Source organism: Canis lupus, chromosome 1 (genome assembly GCF_048164855.1).
Source record: "Canis lupus baileyi chromosome 1, mCanLup2.hap1, whole genome shotgun sequence".
Lineage (NCBI taxonomy): Eukaryota > Metazoa > Chordata > Mammalia > Carnivora > Canidae > Canis > Canis lupus.
Window position 1 is genome coordinate 111,596,802 of NC_132838.1, and position 17,119 is coordinate 111,613,920.

Below are 17,119 nucleotides of genomic sequence, written 5' to 3' on the forward strand. Positions count from 1 at the left end.
TTGACATTCTTGAGAATAAAAATCAATAGTGTAACGGCTTATTGTAGGATTAGCAATCAATTTTTCAATCTATGCTGTCACAAAAAGATAACTATCTGGTGTTCCACTGATTGTATGCAGTCTAAGTTCAAAGTCCAAGATGATAAGACCCAACTTGATAAGAAGCTGGGGAAGACAGGAGCTCATCACAACAAAGTAATGCCAGATTACTATGACAGATTGCAGTACTGAGTAGTTTTCTCACATTTCAAGTGTGTCTCCCTGAATTAATTTTACTAAGGCCACATTTAGGTTACCAGTTCTGAATACAATTTTTTTATGAAATTCCAGAGGTGATCTCAACACTATTTTCAAGTCTACATTTTCCTTACTTATTAACAAATATTGAGCACTTCCCAAGTACCTGGCAATGTTAAGACTATGTAGGTTCAGAACAAGTCTCTGCATTTATGGAGCTTACATTCTAATGGGCATTCTAGTATGTCCATTATATTTTTATATAAGGCCTGATAAAACTCATACTTTCCAAAGCCTCTCCCCTGAGTAGTATTTAATAAAGGTCAAAGTTCAAACTGGACCTTACTATGCCACTTACAAGTGTTCTCTGCTGTGTGGCCTCCTATTGGGATATGTTAACCTGTGGCTCAAACACTGACTTTCATGAAACAAAAGATTTTTCCTTTTGAACTTCATGTTGGAAGAATTCACATGACACTTGAGTTTTCTTTAAAAAAAATCATTTTATAGAACTATTTTCCTGTGTGGACTCTATGATGTTCTTACCACTCCTGTTACTTTTATAGGATTTATCACCAGCATGGATTCTGTGATGAATGGTAAGATTTGATCGCCAGCTGAAGCTCTTACCACATGTCTCACACTTGTAAGGTTTCTCTCCTGTGTGAACTCTCTGATGAGATTGTAGCTGTGAAGAGCGACTGAAGACCTTCCCACACACGTCACACTTGTATGGTTTCTCTCCAGTGTGGACACTCTGATGAAGCTGAAGACTCGAGGCCTGACTGAAGTGCTTACCACACTCCCCACACTTGTAGGGTTTCTCTCCTGTGTGGACCCTCTGATGCATGTCAAGATTCAAGCTCCACTTGAAGCCCTTCCCGCACTCCTCACATTTGTACGGCTTTTCTCCTGTGTGGACTTTTTGATGGGCTTGAAGGTGTGAACTGCGACCAAAGCTCTTCCCACACTCTTCACATTTGAATGGTTTCTCTCCACTGTGGACTCTCTGATGGGCCAGAAGATTTGAGGCCTGCCTGAATACTTTCCCACACTCCTCACAATTATATGGTTTCTCTCCTGTGTGGATTCTGCAATGAATTTTGAGATCTGCTCGACGACTGAATCCCTTTCCACACTCTTCACATTTGTATGGCTTCTCACCAGTGTGGATCAGCTGGTGAATCTGAAGTCGGGAACTCTGATTGAAGCCCTGCCCACACTCCTCACACTTGTAAGGTTTCTCTATGCTGTGCGCCTTCAGATGGATTTGAAGATATGAACTCTGACTGAAGCCCTTCCCACATACCTCACATTTATAGGGTTTCTCCCCTGTGTGGACTACTAGATGAACTTGATAATGGGAGTTCCTCCTGAAGCTCTTCCCACACTCATCGCATTTGTATGGTTTCTCTCCTGTGTGGACTCTCTGATGTGCCTGAAGATTTGAACTCAGAGTAAAGCCTTTACCACACACATTACATATGTAGGATTTCTCTCCAGTATGAACACCCTGATGGGCCTGAAGACTTGAAGGTCGACTAAAGCCTTTACCACACTCCTCACATTTGTACGGTTTTTCTCCTGTGTGTACCCTCTGGTGAATGTATAGATTTGAGCTACAAATGAAGCCCTTCCCACATTCTTCACATTTATATGGTTTCTCTCCTGTATGGACTCTCTGGTGGGACTGAAGATGTGAATTCCGACTGAAGCTTTTACCACATGCATCACATCTGAATGGTTTCTCCCCAGTGTGGACCCTCTGATGGTCCTGAAGATGAGAGGCTTGACTGAAGGCCCTCCCACATTCCTCACAATTATAAGGTTTCTCTCCTGTGTGGACTTTGCAATGAACAGTAAGTGCTGATCTACGAACAAAGCCTTTCCCACACTCCTCACATTTGAAAGGCTTCTCTACAGTGTGGACTTTCTGATGGGTTTGTAGAAGTGAGCTCTGACTGAATTCCTCACCACACTCACCACACTTATGGCCTTTCTCTCCCATGTGAACTCTCTGATGAATACGAAGAACTGAGCTATAACGGAAGCCTTTTCCACACTCACTACACATATGGGACTTTGCTTTTGAGTGTAACTGCTGATGAAGATCAAAGGTGGAGAGATCACTGAAGGTTTTTTCACATTCATTACACTGGTAAGGTTTTTGTCTCATGTGGATCATACTCTCCTGGTCTAATGCTGAAACCTTCATGCTGCCTTTCTGACAATCATCATGGCTGTAAGATTTGTCACTTCTGTGTATCCCATGATCAAGGTGATGTGAAATCCAACTGACAACATCAATATTCTGTTTACACCGACACAGCTTATTTTTCATGGAAATCTGCTGATATCTATTCCGGTAACTCTGTGATTCAGTCAAAGTTTTCCTCCATGAGTCCTGGACTCTCAAAATTGCAAAGTCTGAGTTTTCAGTACGATTAGGACCATCCACTTTACAATTTAGCCCACAGTTCTCCTCCTCAGAAATCTGAATAGAGAGTTCTGCCCCAAGCTGGCAGGGGGAATCACCTTGTTTGTGAAACTCAGAACTATTTATCATGGAGTTTTGACATCTGGTTAGGTCATTTGCAATGTGTTGCCAGATTTGCCAGCAGGACAGCTCTTCATGTGGTCCTTTGTCTTGAAAATTCCTCAGCTCATCCTGATTGTTTCCTCCTATAGGGACAGAATTCAGAGATGTGGACAACCAAAAACTTTGTTCAAAGAGTCAAGATTTCACACTTAGGACACAGTATGAGAATTTAATGAACCTCAGGATGATTCAGCTTCTTTTCCACCACATGTGAAATACTCTGGCTTAAATACTGATAGAAACCAAGAGGTAGGGCAGCCCCAGTGGCGCAGCGGTTTAGCGCTGCCTGCAGCCCAGGGCGTGATCCTGGAGACCCAGGATCGAGTCCCACATCGGGCTCTCTGCATGGAGCTTGCTTCTCCCTCTGCCTGTGTGTGTCTGCGCCTCTCTCTCTGTGTCTCTATGAATAAATAAAAACCTTTGAAAAAAAAAAAAGAAACCAAGAGGTAGTCCATTAAACTCCCAACCACAGAGCATTAATGAAATCCATCTGAAACAAAATTAGTGCCATCTGACATACCATTTTAAGTCATTTTTCAAAAATCATGTCTTTCCTACCACAGTACAAAATCAGTAAGGACAAGAATTTTGCAGTGTTGACACCTTTTCAGCTTTTAACATGCCTAGCAGTTAGTAGGTGCTCAAAAAGTGCATGCATAGATGAAACCCAGTGTGATGTCTGAGAATATCTAGAATTCTAAATCCCAGTTTAAGTGTAAACAAATCAGAGTAGCAAAAGTGTTTGCAAGTAAGGTATCTGAACTAGGACAAGGACGGGAGAATACAGTTTGCTAAAGAAGCCAAAAGGTTGCATCAGAGGCAGCAGTACACCAAGGGGGTATTGATGAGAAAATTAAGGGTGCTAAAGAAATAAAAGCATGAAGACCTGTGTACTAGATCCTTCTGAGGGTTTTGTAAGGTCTAAATATCCTCAACTCCCCAATAGGAGTCAAATTTAGAAGCCAGGGAAGAATGCTGTCTCTTTGAAAATAGTGTGGAAAATTTTGGGATATAGATATACAGGCCGTCAACAAGAATGACTTTCAAAGTGAAGAATGCAGTTTATTAGTGAGCTGGGAAATAAATTCCATAGCTTATAATATTTAGAAGAAACAGACTAGAAACTAATGATTAGTGAATCATTACAAGCAGTAAAGCTGTCATTATATGAAATGCCTTCAAAAGTCGTATATTTGAATCTATACACAAACACAATGCCTGAAGTAACAATGTAAATTATACATGTGGATTTTGTAAGAAGCAAATGGGATGCAGGTGGGCAAATCTTTTAAGGGAAAGGCTAACTCACAAGCTGGCTATTTTCTGAGACCTTTTCATTCCCTGACAGAGGTATGGAAACTGAATTTCTTCTCTTCTCTGAGGGAGCTGCCTAATAAAAGGGGACAGAAGAATCCACAATCAAAAAAAATTTCCTCCCCAAATGAATATGCTCTGCTACTAATGGAAAGCCACAGGGGAAGAATGGTGTTCATTTTGGTTATAAAAACAATGCCAGGGGATCCTTGGGTGGCTCAGAGGTTTGGCGCCTGCCTTTGGCCCAGGGCGCAATCCTGGAGTCCCGGGATAGAGTCCCACGTCAGGCTCCCTGCATGGAGCCTGCTTCTCCTTCTGCCTGTGTCTCTGCCTCTCTCTCTCTCTGTCTATCATGAATAAATAATAAAAATAAAATCTTAAAAAAAAAAAAAAAACAAACAATGCCAGAGGTTCTATACTGGTCTCTGGATGAGCTGGTATAGACCAACTTGTACAGAAAGGCGAACACACACACACACACACACACACACACACACACACACACACCACAGGCATTTGAGAAACTAGAATTAGGTTAGAAATTCATTTAAAGACAAAAAATATTTTGCAATATCCTTTATTCACATCAATCTGTTCACTACCTATTAGTTATTTCTGTGGAGGGTAGGTTTTCCTATACATAAACTCATTCATGTTTACTCAACAAATATTTACAGAGCCCCTGCCATGAATGAACCAGGACTATTCTAAGCACTGAGGACAGTGAACAAGAAACAAAACAGACAAAACTCCCCCATTCATGAAGATTACACTCCAGTGAGGGGAGTATGATAATAAACAAATGAACAAAAATATGTTTGAGGTGAAGATCAGTGCTTTGACACAAAATAAGGCAGGGAGGGCACAGAAAGGCAAGAGAACAGCATTTTCAACAGGGTGGTCAGATCCCTCATGAGAGTAGAACTGAGTGACCTGAAAGAAGTAAAGAAGAGGCCTGGAAGGTTAAAGGCAAGAGTATTCCAGGCAGAGAGAACAGGTGAAAGGCTCTGAGGCAGAAGCTTCCTTTGAAGGTCTGAGAAACGGCAGGAAGGACAATGTAGGCAGAAAAGACATAGCAAGAGGGAGGACAGATGTACTGACAAGCAGTGGGGGATGAACAGCAGACCACAGAGGACTATCTAGTAGCTGCTTTAAGTGGTTTTTACTGTAAGTAAAAGAAGTCATGAGAGACTTTTGAACAGAAGATTAACATAATCTTACATAAGGAAGAGACCGTAGGAGAAGGGTGGGAGCACCAAAGACTGTTGCAACAATCCAGGAAAGAGGTCTGGCAACCTGGGACATAAGTGACAGCACACAGGTGGCGAGAAACTGAACAAATGGGACAGGTAACTGTGACAACTCACAGCTGCTTGGTTCTTACCCACATTTCTCTCTATCTGGGTTGTTGTCTTCATCAGCCAAAGCTTCTCTTCTCTTTCTATTTGCCATTTATCTCGTTTAAAGGGTTGATGTCCTGAGAACATGGAAAGTCAGGAGTTAAAATTAACATGCTAGAACTAAAATTTACCGGAGACTGGAGTTCCAACTGCACATTCAAGCTATCAGAAGAATGTTTTTCAAACTTTTTTTTAATCACGACCCACTGAAGAAATAGCATTTACTTCCATCACCCAACTACATACAGAGAGATATGTATTACCAAAACAAAGTCTGAATGACCTATTTCTAGCCCACGTCTGTTTTCCCTAAATCTCCTCCCACTGGCCCTCACACACTCGTGCAATCAGCCAGTTTTTCTACAATGTGTCCTAAGAAGCTCTGATATTCTTTACCCTTATTTCATTCAAAATTGCTCAGAAAACTCAATACATCAGTTTTATAATTCACTAATGCAATAGTAATGAAATCTAAAATCGAATAGACAAGGTATAGCAGTATACTATCCATTTATATAGTCTTTTACAGAACCCAAATGAAAAAGACCTGAAAAAGCCTGTTCAGAAAGACCAGAAGTATCCTGTGTCTTATAGGATTGCAAAAGTCCAATCCCCAAACTCAGGGATCCATTTCAGGAGCCCCAAAGCCTTAAACCCCAAGCTCACAAAGATCCTCCAGAGGAAGGATGTCCTCACCCACAGAGACTAGGTTCCTGAAGTTTTCTAACATGACATCCTGGTACAGCTTTCTCTGTGCAGAGTCCAGCAGTCCCAGCTCCTCCTCTGTGAAGGCCACAGCCACATCGTTGAATGTCACCGCCTCCTACAACAAACACATATAACTTCAATCTTATGCACCAATGTCTACTGTGAGAGGTGGGAAAGATGGGTGGGAAGGAGCTCTGGCCCCTGAGCGATCTGTAGATTTCCCAGCCCTTCTCTCCTGCCGATGCCACACCCCGATTTTCCTCAGCCTCATCAAAAGTGCTGCTGTGGAGGGGCACCTGGCTGGCTCAGTGGTTGAGCATTTGCCTTTGGCTTAGGTCCTGATCCTGGAGTCCTGGGACTGAGTCCCACATCAGGCTCCCCAGGGGGAGCCTGCTTCTCCCTCTGCCTGTGTCTGCCTCTCTATGTCACTCATGAATAATAAATAACATCTTAAAAAAAAAGTGCTGCTATGGAAAAGAAAGCTCTATTTACCTCACCCTCTTAGTAAGCACAGTAATAAGCAAACTCCCTAGAATTCTAACAGCTGCATCCTAAACTAAAAAGGTTTTACTTGTAATAACATTGCCAATTACCCCAGAAACATTTAACAGTTTAGTCCCAGCATTGTTTGACAGCATCTGCCTTCCCACTAAGGTGGAAACCAGGTGAGGAGGAGCGTTCTGTGTGGAAACAAACCAAAAGGGCATGCCAGGTCCCTGAATGAAAAATTATCCCTCTTCCTGTATCTGTCTTCACTTGAATACCATACTCTGCCTCCCGATCTCTGGTGTTCTGTGTCAATTTAAGCAGATGTCTTTTTCACAACCCCTTGTCTTTATATTTCAAATGAAGATAAAACCAAGCACTTCTTCATAAAATTCCTCTGAAGCGTCAATGCAGTGAGTGACAAGTCCTTTAGTACCACTGGATTTTTTAAACTAAGGTTACATATTACTTTAAAAAAAAAACACTAAGAAGAAAGAACCAGTAAATAAAATACACATAGGGTTTGTGACTCAGGCATGAGAAAGACAGAATCTAGCTCATATAATTAGGAAGATCCTAACAATATCTTTTCTTGTGAAGCTGAAGTCTGATCTTGACGGACTGTGCCATATTTAAATATCCTACTAAAAAACATCCAATGCACCAGATATACAACCTGCCTCTTCAATTGTGAATACCTGGTATATTAAGAACAATAAAGGGCAGTAATTTTCAGAACTGTTTTTAAGAAATAGGTTAAATCAGGAAAACTATCACTGTAGTGTTCCTAACACAGTAAAAATCCTAAACTAAATGTCTATGAGAATCGTTTAAAAAAATAGGTATATACATTTGAAAAGAATATGGCACAGTGATGAAAACTGTTATATCAGAATGGGGCGCCTGGCCTGCTCAGTGAGTTAAACACGTGACTCTTGATCTTGGGAATAGTAAGTTTGAGCACATGCTGGGTGTATAGATTACCTAATACAAAACAAATAAATAAAATCTTTTTAAAAAGTGCTGCGTAGTATTAAATGAAAAAAAAATTTAAGTTGTATGTTATGGGGTTGGGGGATTGACAAAGTAGGTGAAAGGGAAAAAAAGTACAAACTCCCAGTTATAAAATAAGTCACAGGGATGAAAAGTACAGCACAGAAATATAATAAATAATATTACAGGGATCCCTGGGTGGCGCAGCGGTTTGGCGCCTGCCTTTGGCCCAGGGCGTGATCCTGGAGACCCGGGATCGAGTCCCATGTCGGGCTCCCGGTGCATGGAGCCTGCTTCTCCCTCTGCCTGTGTCTCTGCCTCTCTCTCTCTCTCTCTGTGTGTGTGTGTGACTATCATAAATAAATTTTAAAAAAATTAAAAAAAAAATAGCATGAAAGGCAAACCCTACTCACCTTGAACATGCTCATATTCTTTCCTTCCAGGGAAACAGAATCCTAGAGAGACAGACTGGGAAAAGGAGAAAGAAGTCAATGGAAACTGGTCAAGGACATCATTAACCTATAGGATGGCTCCTTGTGAATTAGGAAAGGTACCCATTCCTTGGGATGGTACAGGTGAACGTGGCCCCATGAGCAGAACGCAGCCAGTATACCAGATATCCCCTGATCCCTTTTAGTAGTAGCTCAAGAAACAACGTGCCTGACCACATAAACAGCCCTATCCCATTGCATCTGTAGCTTCTGGGGTAGCAATTTTTATTTTGGGTAGGGTATAAACTGAGACAACATCCCTAAGAGTGGGCTTTGGAATCAACACATGTGGGGTGAAATCCTGACTAGGCTATTCACTAGCAGTGTCATCTTGGGCAGATGACTAACACCACTCTGCCTCAGTTCTGTCATTTGCAAGTGGGGGAGAATAACTGTATCAATCTCATGGGACCGCTGTAAGGTAGAAAGCTCTCAGAGTACTACCTATCACAGTTTCTTATTTCTTTGCAACTGCAGTAATATACTCCGCAGAATCACATTCTATAGTTTGAAATTACCTCTATAAATGTGATTTCTACCAGAATATTGTTAAAATACATGGAGTTCACAGGTTGTTCCTCTGTCATATGAAGAGTCTCAGTAACTTCTCAAAATCTCTGGTTGTCTTCCTACTAATGGAAAGAAGGCATCCTGTGAAGCTTCTTTTTAAGCAGGAAGTACACTTTTGACAGGTATGCATGGAGATAAAGAAAACTAATAGGGACACCCAGGTGGCTCAGTGGTTGAACGTCTGCCTTTGGCTCAGGTCGTGATCCCGGAGTCCTGGGATTGAGTCCTACATCAGGTTCCCCACAGGGAGCATGCTTCTCCCTCTGCCTATGTCTCTGCCTCCCTCTCTGTGTCTCTCATGAATAAATAAAATCTTAAAAAAAAAAAAAACTAGGGGATTCCTGGGTGGCGCAGCGGTTTGGCGCCTGCCTTTGGCCCAGGGCGCGATCCTGGAGACCCGGGATCGAATCCCACGTCGGGCTCCTGGTGCATGGAGCCTGCTTCTCCCTCTGCCTATGTCTCTGCCTCTCTCTCTCTGTGTGACTATCATAAATAAATAAAAATTTAAAAAAATATATTAAAAAAAAACGAATAAAACCCAAGATTCTGCAACAGCAAAAAAAAATAGGTTGACAATCCATACCTAATTTAAATAAAAAAGACAGGCATCTGAGCTGTAAACATGCTATTATAAATAAAGGAATGTATAAGAAATAAACAGATGAGACAAGAAGGCAAACCAAAAAACATTTCTAAAGGGTTAGAAAATCATCAATGGTGCTAAAAATACCGCAAAAGTTTGGGAAGAAATAAGATAGTTACATAGTCTCAAAATACAAACTGCAAAAGGAAAAATAGGGACCTTACCCAAGAAAACAAAGTTGAAACCAGCAATTGGGGCAATTCCACAAACTGACACGTTCTTCCCCTGCAATGAGATCGCCCTTACCCCTTACTTCTGTGTCATCCCTGCTTCTAATGCACAGCCTAAACCTATCATGAACAAATGTCAGATAAACCAAAAAAAGAGAGGCATTCTACAAAATAATTTGCCAATATTCTTCACGAATACCATAAGCTAAATAAATAAAGTCTGAGGAATCATTCTATTCTTTTGTTTGGTTTGAAGTAATCTTTACATCCAATGGGAGCTCAAACTCAAGATCTGAAGATCAAGAGTCGCATGCTCTACCAACTAAGCCAGCAAAAGGCCCCTGGATGATTCTAGATTAAAGGAGAATAATGAAATAAAAACCAAATTTGATGCCTATCACAGGACTGAACCCTGAACTACAAAGAGAAAACTGCTCTCAATGGGGGAAACTGGGAAAACTGAATATGAACTGTGTATTAGATAAGAGCGTGTTGTCAATGTCATTAATTCCATTTGGATCAGTCTCTAGCTTGCCCTCAAATGGTTCAGCACAAAAATAAAAACAAATGATAAGGCTGTGAAAGAGACCCAAAAAATGGCTCTGGAAGCTAGTAGCAGCAACCGCTAGAAATTAGTGTTTCCCACTGATCAGTGAGAATGACAGGGCCACTCAGTGATTGTGATGAACAAGAAAAGGACAAGACACTCCATAACAAAGGGACAAAGACATTTATGATAATAATTAAAAAAAAAACAAAAACAAGAATTATTCCCCCCCAACATGAGTGACTACTTTATTAATAAGTGACAACTGAAGTCTCATTTTGTTTCTCCCACCCGCTAGCTAAAAATTATTACAATATTCATAAATCAACTTGCTTCTGCTTCTCGACAGCATGCAAACCAGGATAAACCCTCACTGCTGGGGTGCCAGGGTGGCTCAGTCAGTTAAGCATCAGACTCTTGGTTTCCATTTGGGTCATGGGATCCAGACCTGACTAATAAGGCTCTGCACTCAGCGGGGAGTCTGCTTGAGATTCTTCCTCTGTTCCTGCCCCTCCCCGGCTCCTGCTCTCTCTTTAAAATAAATAAAATAAACCTTAAAAAACAAAAACAAAAAGCCAGCAGTACCACTTAACAGAGTCACTGTGACAGAAATGTGTTCATTTGTGTAAAGTGTTTAGAACAGAACTCAGCACCCCAGGCTCAGTTATAATCATTACCCAAGTGTGTGTCCCACACATTCTCCCATTTATGCGACTATCTCAGCAGAAGAATGCCAACTCCTACTCACATGGAGCTCTGCTGCCTCCCCCGCTGTGTGGGGCTTCTTGAGAAGTCAGGGCTGGGGAAGGAAAGGAGGTTGTGAAAAATCAGGATTGTGTTTCCATTCTTGGTAAATCACGTTCCCCAGTACTACCAGCTAGAAGCAACCTCCCCTTATCCGAAAACAAAACAACAACAACAAAAAGCTAAAGGGGTCGGTCACCTGGGTGGCTCAGTGGCTGAGCGTCTGCTTTTGGCTCAGGTCATGATCCTGGGGTCCTGGGATTGAGACCTGCATCGGGCTCCCCGCTGAGAGCCTGCTCCCCTGTCTGTCTCTGCCTCTGTGTGTGTGTTTCTTTCTTTTTTTAAAAAAGATTTTATTTATTTATTCATGAGAGACACAGAGAGAGAGGCAGAGACACAGGCAGAGGGAGAAGCAGGCTCCATGCAGGGAGCCTGACGTGGGACTCGATCCCAGGTCTCTAGGATCAGGCCCTGGGCCGAAGGCGGCACTAAACCGCTGAGCCACCCAGGGATCCCTCTGTGTGTTGTTTCTAATGAATAAATAAAATCTTAAAAAAAAAAAAAAAAGGCAGGTGTCCAGGACAATCCAGCTTCCTGGGCTCACAGAACCTAACTGAGAAACGGGCGCTTCTTGAATAACTGCAGTAGTATTAGTAGCGACCAGCCTCCTGCCAGGCAGTTTTAAGGGTTTTGCTCGTACCATCTCGCTTCTTTCCTCACAACACTCTACTAGAACGGTACTACTTTCAATTGCCTTTTACACAAAACAAACCAAGACACAGAGGGACCAAGGAACTCAACCAACACGATGCCGTACGAGGACCGCTAGCTCGCAGGCGGGGGGCCAGGGCAGGGGTACAGAGAGCCCGGGAGATCCCCAAACCCGGAGACAAGGGGAGCCCCATCCGCCCATCCGGGGCTCGTCCCCAACGCTAAGAAGCTCCGCCCAGGGGAACGCAAATCGCCTCCCTCGGCCAACAAACCTCTGTTTTTAGCCGCTCCTCCTCTTTCTCCCCAAATGAAAGTCTCGTGGCTGCGGGCCCCAGGTGCGTTTCAGGCGAAGTTTGAATGGCAGGCCTGAGACACCATAATCAGGCAAAAGATGGCTGCTACGGCGTCCTCCTGGGGCGGAAGTGCCTGCGATCAGCCGGCACTACTGGACTACACTTCCCAGAATTCCCGAGCACTGCCGTCTTGAATGGAAGTACCTGCGACTACTCAGGGTTCCAGGACTACACTTCCCAGAATCCCGCGGGGGCGGTAAACTTTTACCGCCCCGCCTCCCGGAAGCCGAGGGGTGTGAGACTACAAGGACCTCTGGAGGCTCAGGTTGCCGACTGTCTCGGGGGCGGGGGATAGGTAATGGCACCAGCCTCCCTACTGTATCCTTCAGCAACTGAAGTCGTGCCCCTTTTGCGGAAATGCCTGACTACTCTAAGCCCCTGGGTTTCACTTCCTGGAATCCCCGAGAAAGTCTGGCCAGATGTCTTGCCATTCTAGCACGTCGGCCTTAGAAGAGCGTAGATTCTGTTCATCGAAAGGCTGAGAAGCTGAGTAGCACTTTAGATATGCTCGGGGAGCTAAACAACTTAAATCTGTCGCCTACCACAGAGACTTCCTGGTAAACCCCAAAGACCTTCACCAAAGGAAGAAGAGCAAAATGAGACTGGGCCTTCTCGGCAGGAACAAAACACAAACGTTAAAGCACCTCAATCCCTGAAATCGCGTGAAAGTGAATTGCTGGCATCTTCCCATCCTTGCAGAAGCAAGTGAAAATCCTTTGCAAAGAAAGATGTCAGTCCTCATCCAGGGCCTCAAGTTATTTCTATAATTGTAGAATTTGTGATGTCAGTATTAGGCCAAGAGAACTTTAAGGAGAGAAGAAAAAAACAAAAACAACAAAAAAAGTGTTACCTGGCATTATAGAGGGCTATTTCATAATGATAAAAGTTTCAAGGTACCAGAAAATAATAACTACAGTTCGTACTTTATAAAGCGAAAATTGACAGAACCATGAAGAGAAAGATTCAAACTCAGTTGGAATTGAAGATTTAAAAAAACTTTTTTTTAAATTTATTTTAGAATGTGCATGAGCGGGGGTGGGACAGAGGGAGAGGAAAAGAATCTCCAGCCGACTCCCTGCTGAGCCGAAGTCCCTGACAGCGCTCTGTCTCATCACCCTGAGATCGTGACCTAAACCCAAATCAAGAGTCAGAGGCTTAACGGACTGAATCACCCAAGTGCCCTGGAAATGGAGATTTTAACAGAGGTAAGTGTTGAGCCTTAAATGCATATATTGAAATGGATGTTAAAAATCCATCCAGAAAACATCAATCTCAGAAACTTTTAATAAAAAAACTGAAGAAAGCAGAAAGAAGAAAATAAGAGCAGATTAATAAAACATAAACACAATTAAGTGGATCCTCCCCTCGTACAAAAGGCCAAAAGAATGCCCTATGGATAAAGCAATAAAATTGATAAAAGTATGGTGAAAATGACTAAGAAAAAAACCATATAAGAAAAATACCCAGTATCAGAAATAAAAGGGAACATCACTAAATATTATGACAGTATTGTGAGCAACTTTATAAAAATATACTTGCAAATTTAAATGAAATCAATATGGTTCTAGAAAAAACACAAATATAATAAACTTACGTAAGAAACTTAATACTTGATGAAATGATGGAAACCTCCCTTTTGAGATTGGGAATGAGAAGACAATGCTGATTATAACTACTTCAAACTGTAGCGAATCTTGTATCCACCGAACTTGTTGAACTTATCTATAAATTTCAACATTAATGCCACCTTCATCTGGACCTTCTACACACTTAATCATGTTAATTGTAAGTAAGGACAATTTTATTTCTTCTTTTCTAATTTGTATACCTTGTCTTTATTTTTCATTTCTTCTTGAACTGGTTGAACTGGTCAGGATCACATATTTCCTCCGACACATTCTCAATTTTTATGTTTGCCTTGAATATTTTAAAGCAAATTCTAGGGACGCCTGGGTGGCTCAGCAGTTGTGTGTCTGCCTTCGGCTCATGCCATAATCCCAGAGTCCCGGGTCAAGCCCACATTAGGCTCTTTGTGTGGCGCCTGCTTCTCCCTCTGCATGTGTCTCTGCCTCTTTCTTTCTTGGGCTGTCATGAATAAATAAATAAAATCTTAAAAAAAAAAAAAAAAAGCAAATTCCAGAGATGTACTTTCACAATACCTTGGTATCTATCTCTTACTGATAAGAACATTTTTTGAAGGGGATCCCTGGGTGGCGCAGTGGTTTGGCGCCTGCCTTTGGCCCAGGGCGCTATCCTGGAGACCCAGGATCGAATCCCACGTCGGGCTCCCGGTGCATGGAGCCTGCTTCTCCCTCTGCCTGTCTCTCTCTCTCTGTGGCTATTATAAAAAAAAAAAAAATTTTTTTTTTTGAAGAAGACTCCACTCCCAAAGTGGGGCTTGAACTCATAACTGGGAGATCAAGAGTCACATGCTCCACTGCCTGAACCAGCCAGGTGCCCCTAATAAGAACATTTTTAAAGGTATCATACAATTACACATTTAAGAAAAGTAAAAATATTTGTTTAATAATTTATACCCAAGTCCTGATAAAAAAATTTTACAATTGTGTTAAATATGTCTACTTACACTAATCTTTTTTGAATCCAGATATTTAAAAAGGCCCATACATTTATTTTATTGGTTATCACTATCACTATTAAATAGTTCTACAATAATGCACTTTTTCTTTTTTTAATTTGAGACTGGATTCATGGAAAATCACATTATTTTCCCTACATTTGGAATACTTTGGCTTTGACTAATTGCTCCAGCAACATTGAAACCTATAAATCAATGGAATAATAATTACAGGATTCTTGTGTCTTTTTATATTTTTGTGTTCCAAATTCTTCTGGGAAATCATCCTCCAAGAATCATGCCTGGCTTAATACAACATGGCACACACAGCAGATGCAGAAGTTCTTCCCACCAGAAGTAAACTGAAATCTTGAATGTAGTATGATAAAATATAACAACATAATTTAACATTTTATTTATTCATTCACATTTTCCCCATGATATCCTCCAATCCCTTCTCTACCCCATAAGAAATCATTCTAATTTTTTACCTTTTGGGTGTGTTTTTGTGTAAAATGTGTGCAGTTTGTGCACATGTGTTTTTAATTTACATAAATGATACTGTCATAAAATTCATTCTGGTGTTTTTCTCCATTTGGTGTATGCTTTGAAGATTTATCCACCCATCTAATTTATTTTATAGAACTCCATTTTCTGCATCCACATTTCTTTTTTTAAGTTTATTTTTTAAAGATATTATTTATTTATTTATTCCTGAGAGACATAGAGAGGCAAAGATATAGGCAGAGGGAGAAGCAGGCTCCCTGCGGAGAGCCCAATGGGGGACTTGATCCCAGGACCCTGGGATCACACCCTGAGCCAAGGGCGGACACAACCACTGAGCTACTCAGGTGCCCCTCTTTTTTTAAGTTTTTATTTAAATTCCAGTTAGTAACATACAGTGTAATAATATTAGTTTTAGGTGTACAATTTAGTGATTCAGCACTTAACATACAACACCCAGTGCACATCATAAGTACACTCCTTAATCCCCATCACTTATTTACTTATTTATGTATTTTAGATTTTTTTTTTTTATGATAGTTACACAGAGAGAGAGAGACAGAGAGAGGCAGAGACACAGGCAGAGGGAGAAGCAGGCTCCATGCACCGGGAGCCCGACGTGGGATTCGACCCCGGGTCTCCAGGATCGCGCTCTGGGCCAAAGGCAGGCGCTAAACCGCTGCGCCACCCAGGGATCCCCTGTATTTAAGATTTTATTTATTTTTTTAAGGTGGCTCCACACCCAATGTGGGGATCAAACTCAAAACCCTGAGATCAAGAGTCACATTGTTCTACTGACTGAGCCAGCCAGGCACCCACCTCCATTACCTACTTAACCCATCCCTCCACACACATGCCCTCTGGTAACCATCAGTTTGTTCTTTATAGATATGAGTATGTTTCTTGGTTTGTCTCTATCTACTCTTCCCAATCCTATTGCCAGAAACAATGATATGAACACACATATTTGCCTATGGACCAATATGAGAATTTCCTTGAAATACCTACTCAAGAGTGAATTATTTCATGCATATGTGTATACTTAAATTTAGTATCACTAGATGAATGGCTATACCAGTCCACATTAACAAAAGGTGCATGTGATTCTTTTTGTGTAACTACCTCTTCACCTTCATTTGGATGACTCATAACCCTAAATTAAGCTGATGTATTAAATGTATATTAGTATCAGATTGTTTTAGTTAAATTTCTCTGATTTATAATACGTTTGATAATTTTTTCAGATGCTCGGTAGCCTCATCTGTAAATGTCTACTTATACCCTTTGCCCCATTGTCTACTGTAGAGGCTACTTTCTTCTTTCCTTGTTTGTGTTATATATTTCTGATTATTGATACCTTATCAGTTTCAGAAATTACAAATATCCTTTCCTAACTGGACACATGTTTTTAAATTTTGGCTATTGTGTTCTTCATTGAATAGAAATCATTAGTCATAAGATAACTACTAAATTTTTTCTTAATCTATGTCCTTTGAAACTCCTAAGTGAAGAAATTTCTATTTCTGCTTGTTTAAAATTAAATTTCTAGAATTCTCTTTGATATGTAGGCTTGTATGTTTTGGAGGCTATGTATGTACATGTTATATGAGGATTCACTTTTATTTTCTCAAGAAAAATTATTAAAAAATAGTGATATTCATGGGTTTAAGATTCAATATTACAAAGATCTCAACATTCCCCAAAATGATCTGTAGTATCAGTCAAACCCCAATAACAGTATCACCATTTTCCCCTGGGAATTCCTAAGATTATTATAAACATCACATGGAAAATAAAAAGCTAAGAAGAGTTAGAATAATCTGAAATAAGAATGAAAAGGAAAGCTTATATTAGTAGACACTAAATCTTATTAAAAATCTACAATATAAGACAGTCTGGCATTTGCTCAGGTATGGACAAATAAGAGAGTAGAGATCAAAATCTATATTGAAACAAACATTATACTTCAATTTGTATACAGAAAACACCACAACAGAGAGGGTAAAGAGATCTTGTTATATGCAATCTCTATATATGGATCTCAGTTGGATAAAAAACACTGGCCATTATC

At 41.0% G+C, this 17,119-nt stretch overlaps 1 protein-coding gene across 1 annotated transcript; it reads right to left on the bottom strand.

Annotated features, from left to right (window-relative positions):
* Positions 1-720: 720 nt before the first annotated feature.
* LOC140604107 (uncharacterized) lies at positions 721-12,045 on the bottom strand. The gene is given in 7 exon segments (XM_072775153.1): positions 721-956; positions 959-2,919; positions 5,535-5,627; positions 6,247-6,373; positions 8,151-8,205; positions 10,907-10,957; positions 11,886-12,045. Coding segments are annotated over 5 exon segments (2,277 nt in total). The 5' UTR covers positions 8,166-8,205; positions 10,907-10,957; positions 11,886-12,045; the 3' UTR covers positions 721-875.
* Positions 12,046-17,119: the final 5,074 nt, after the last annotated feature.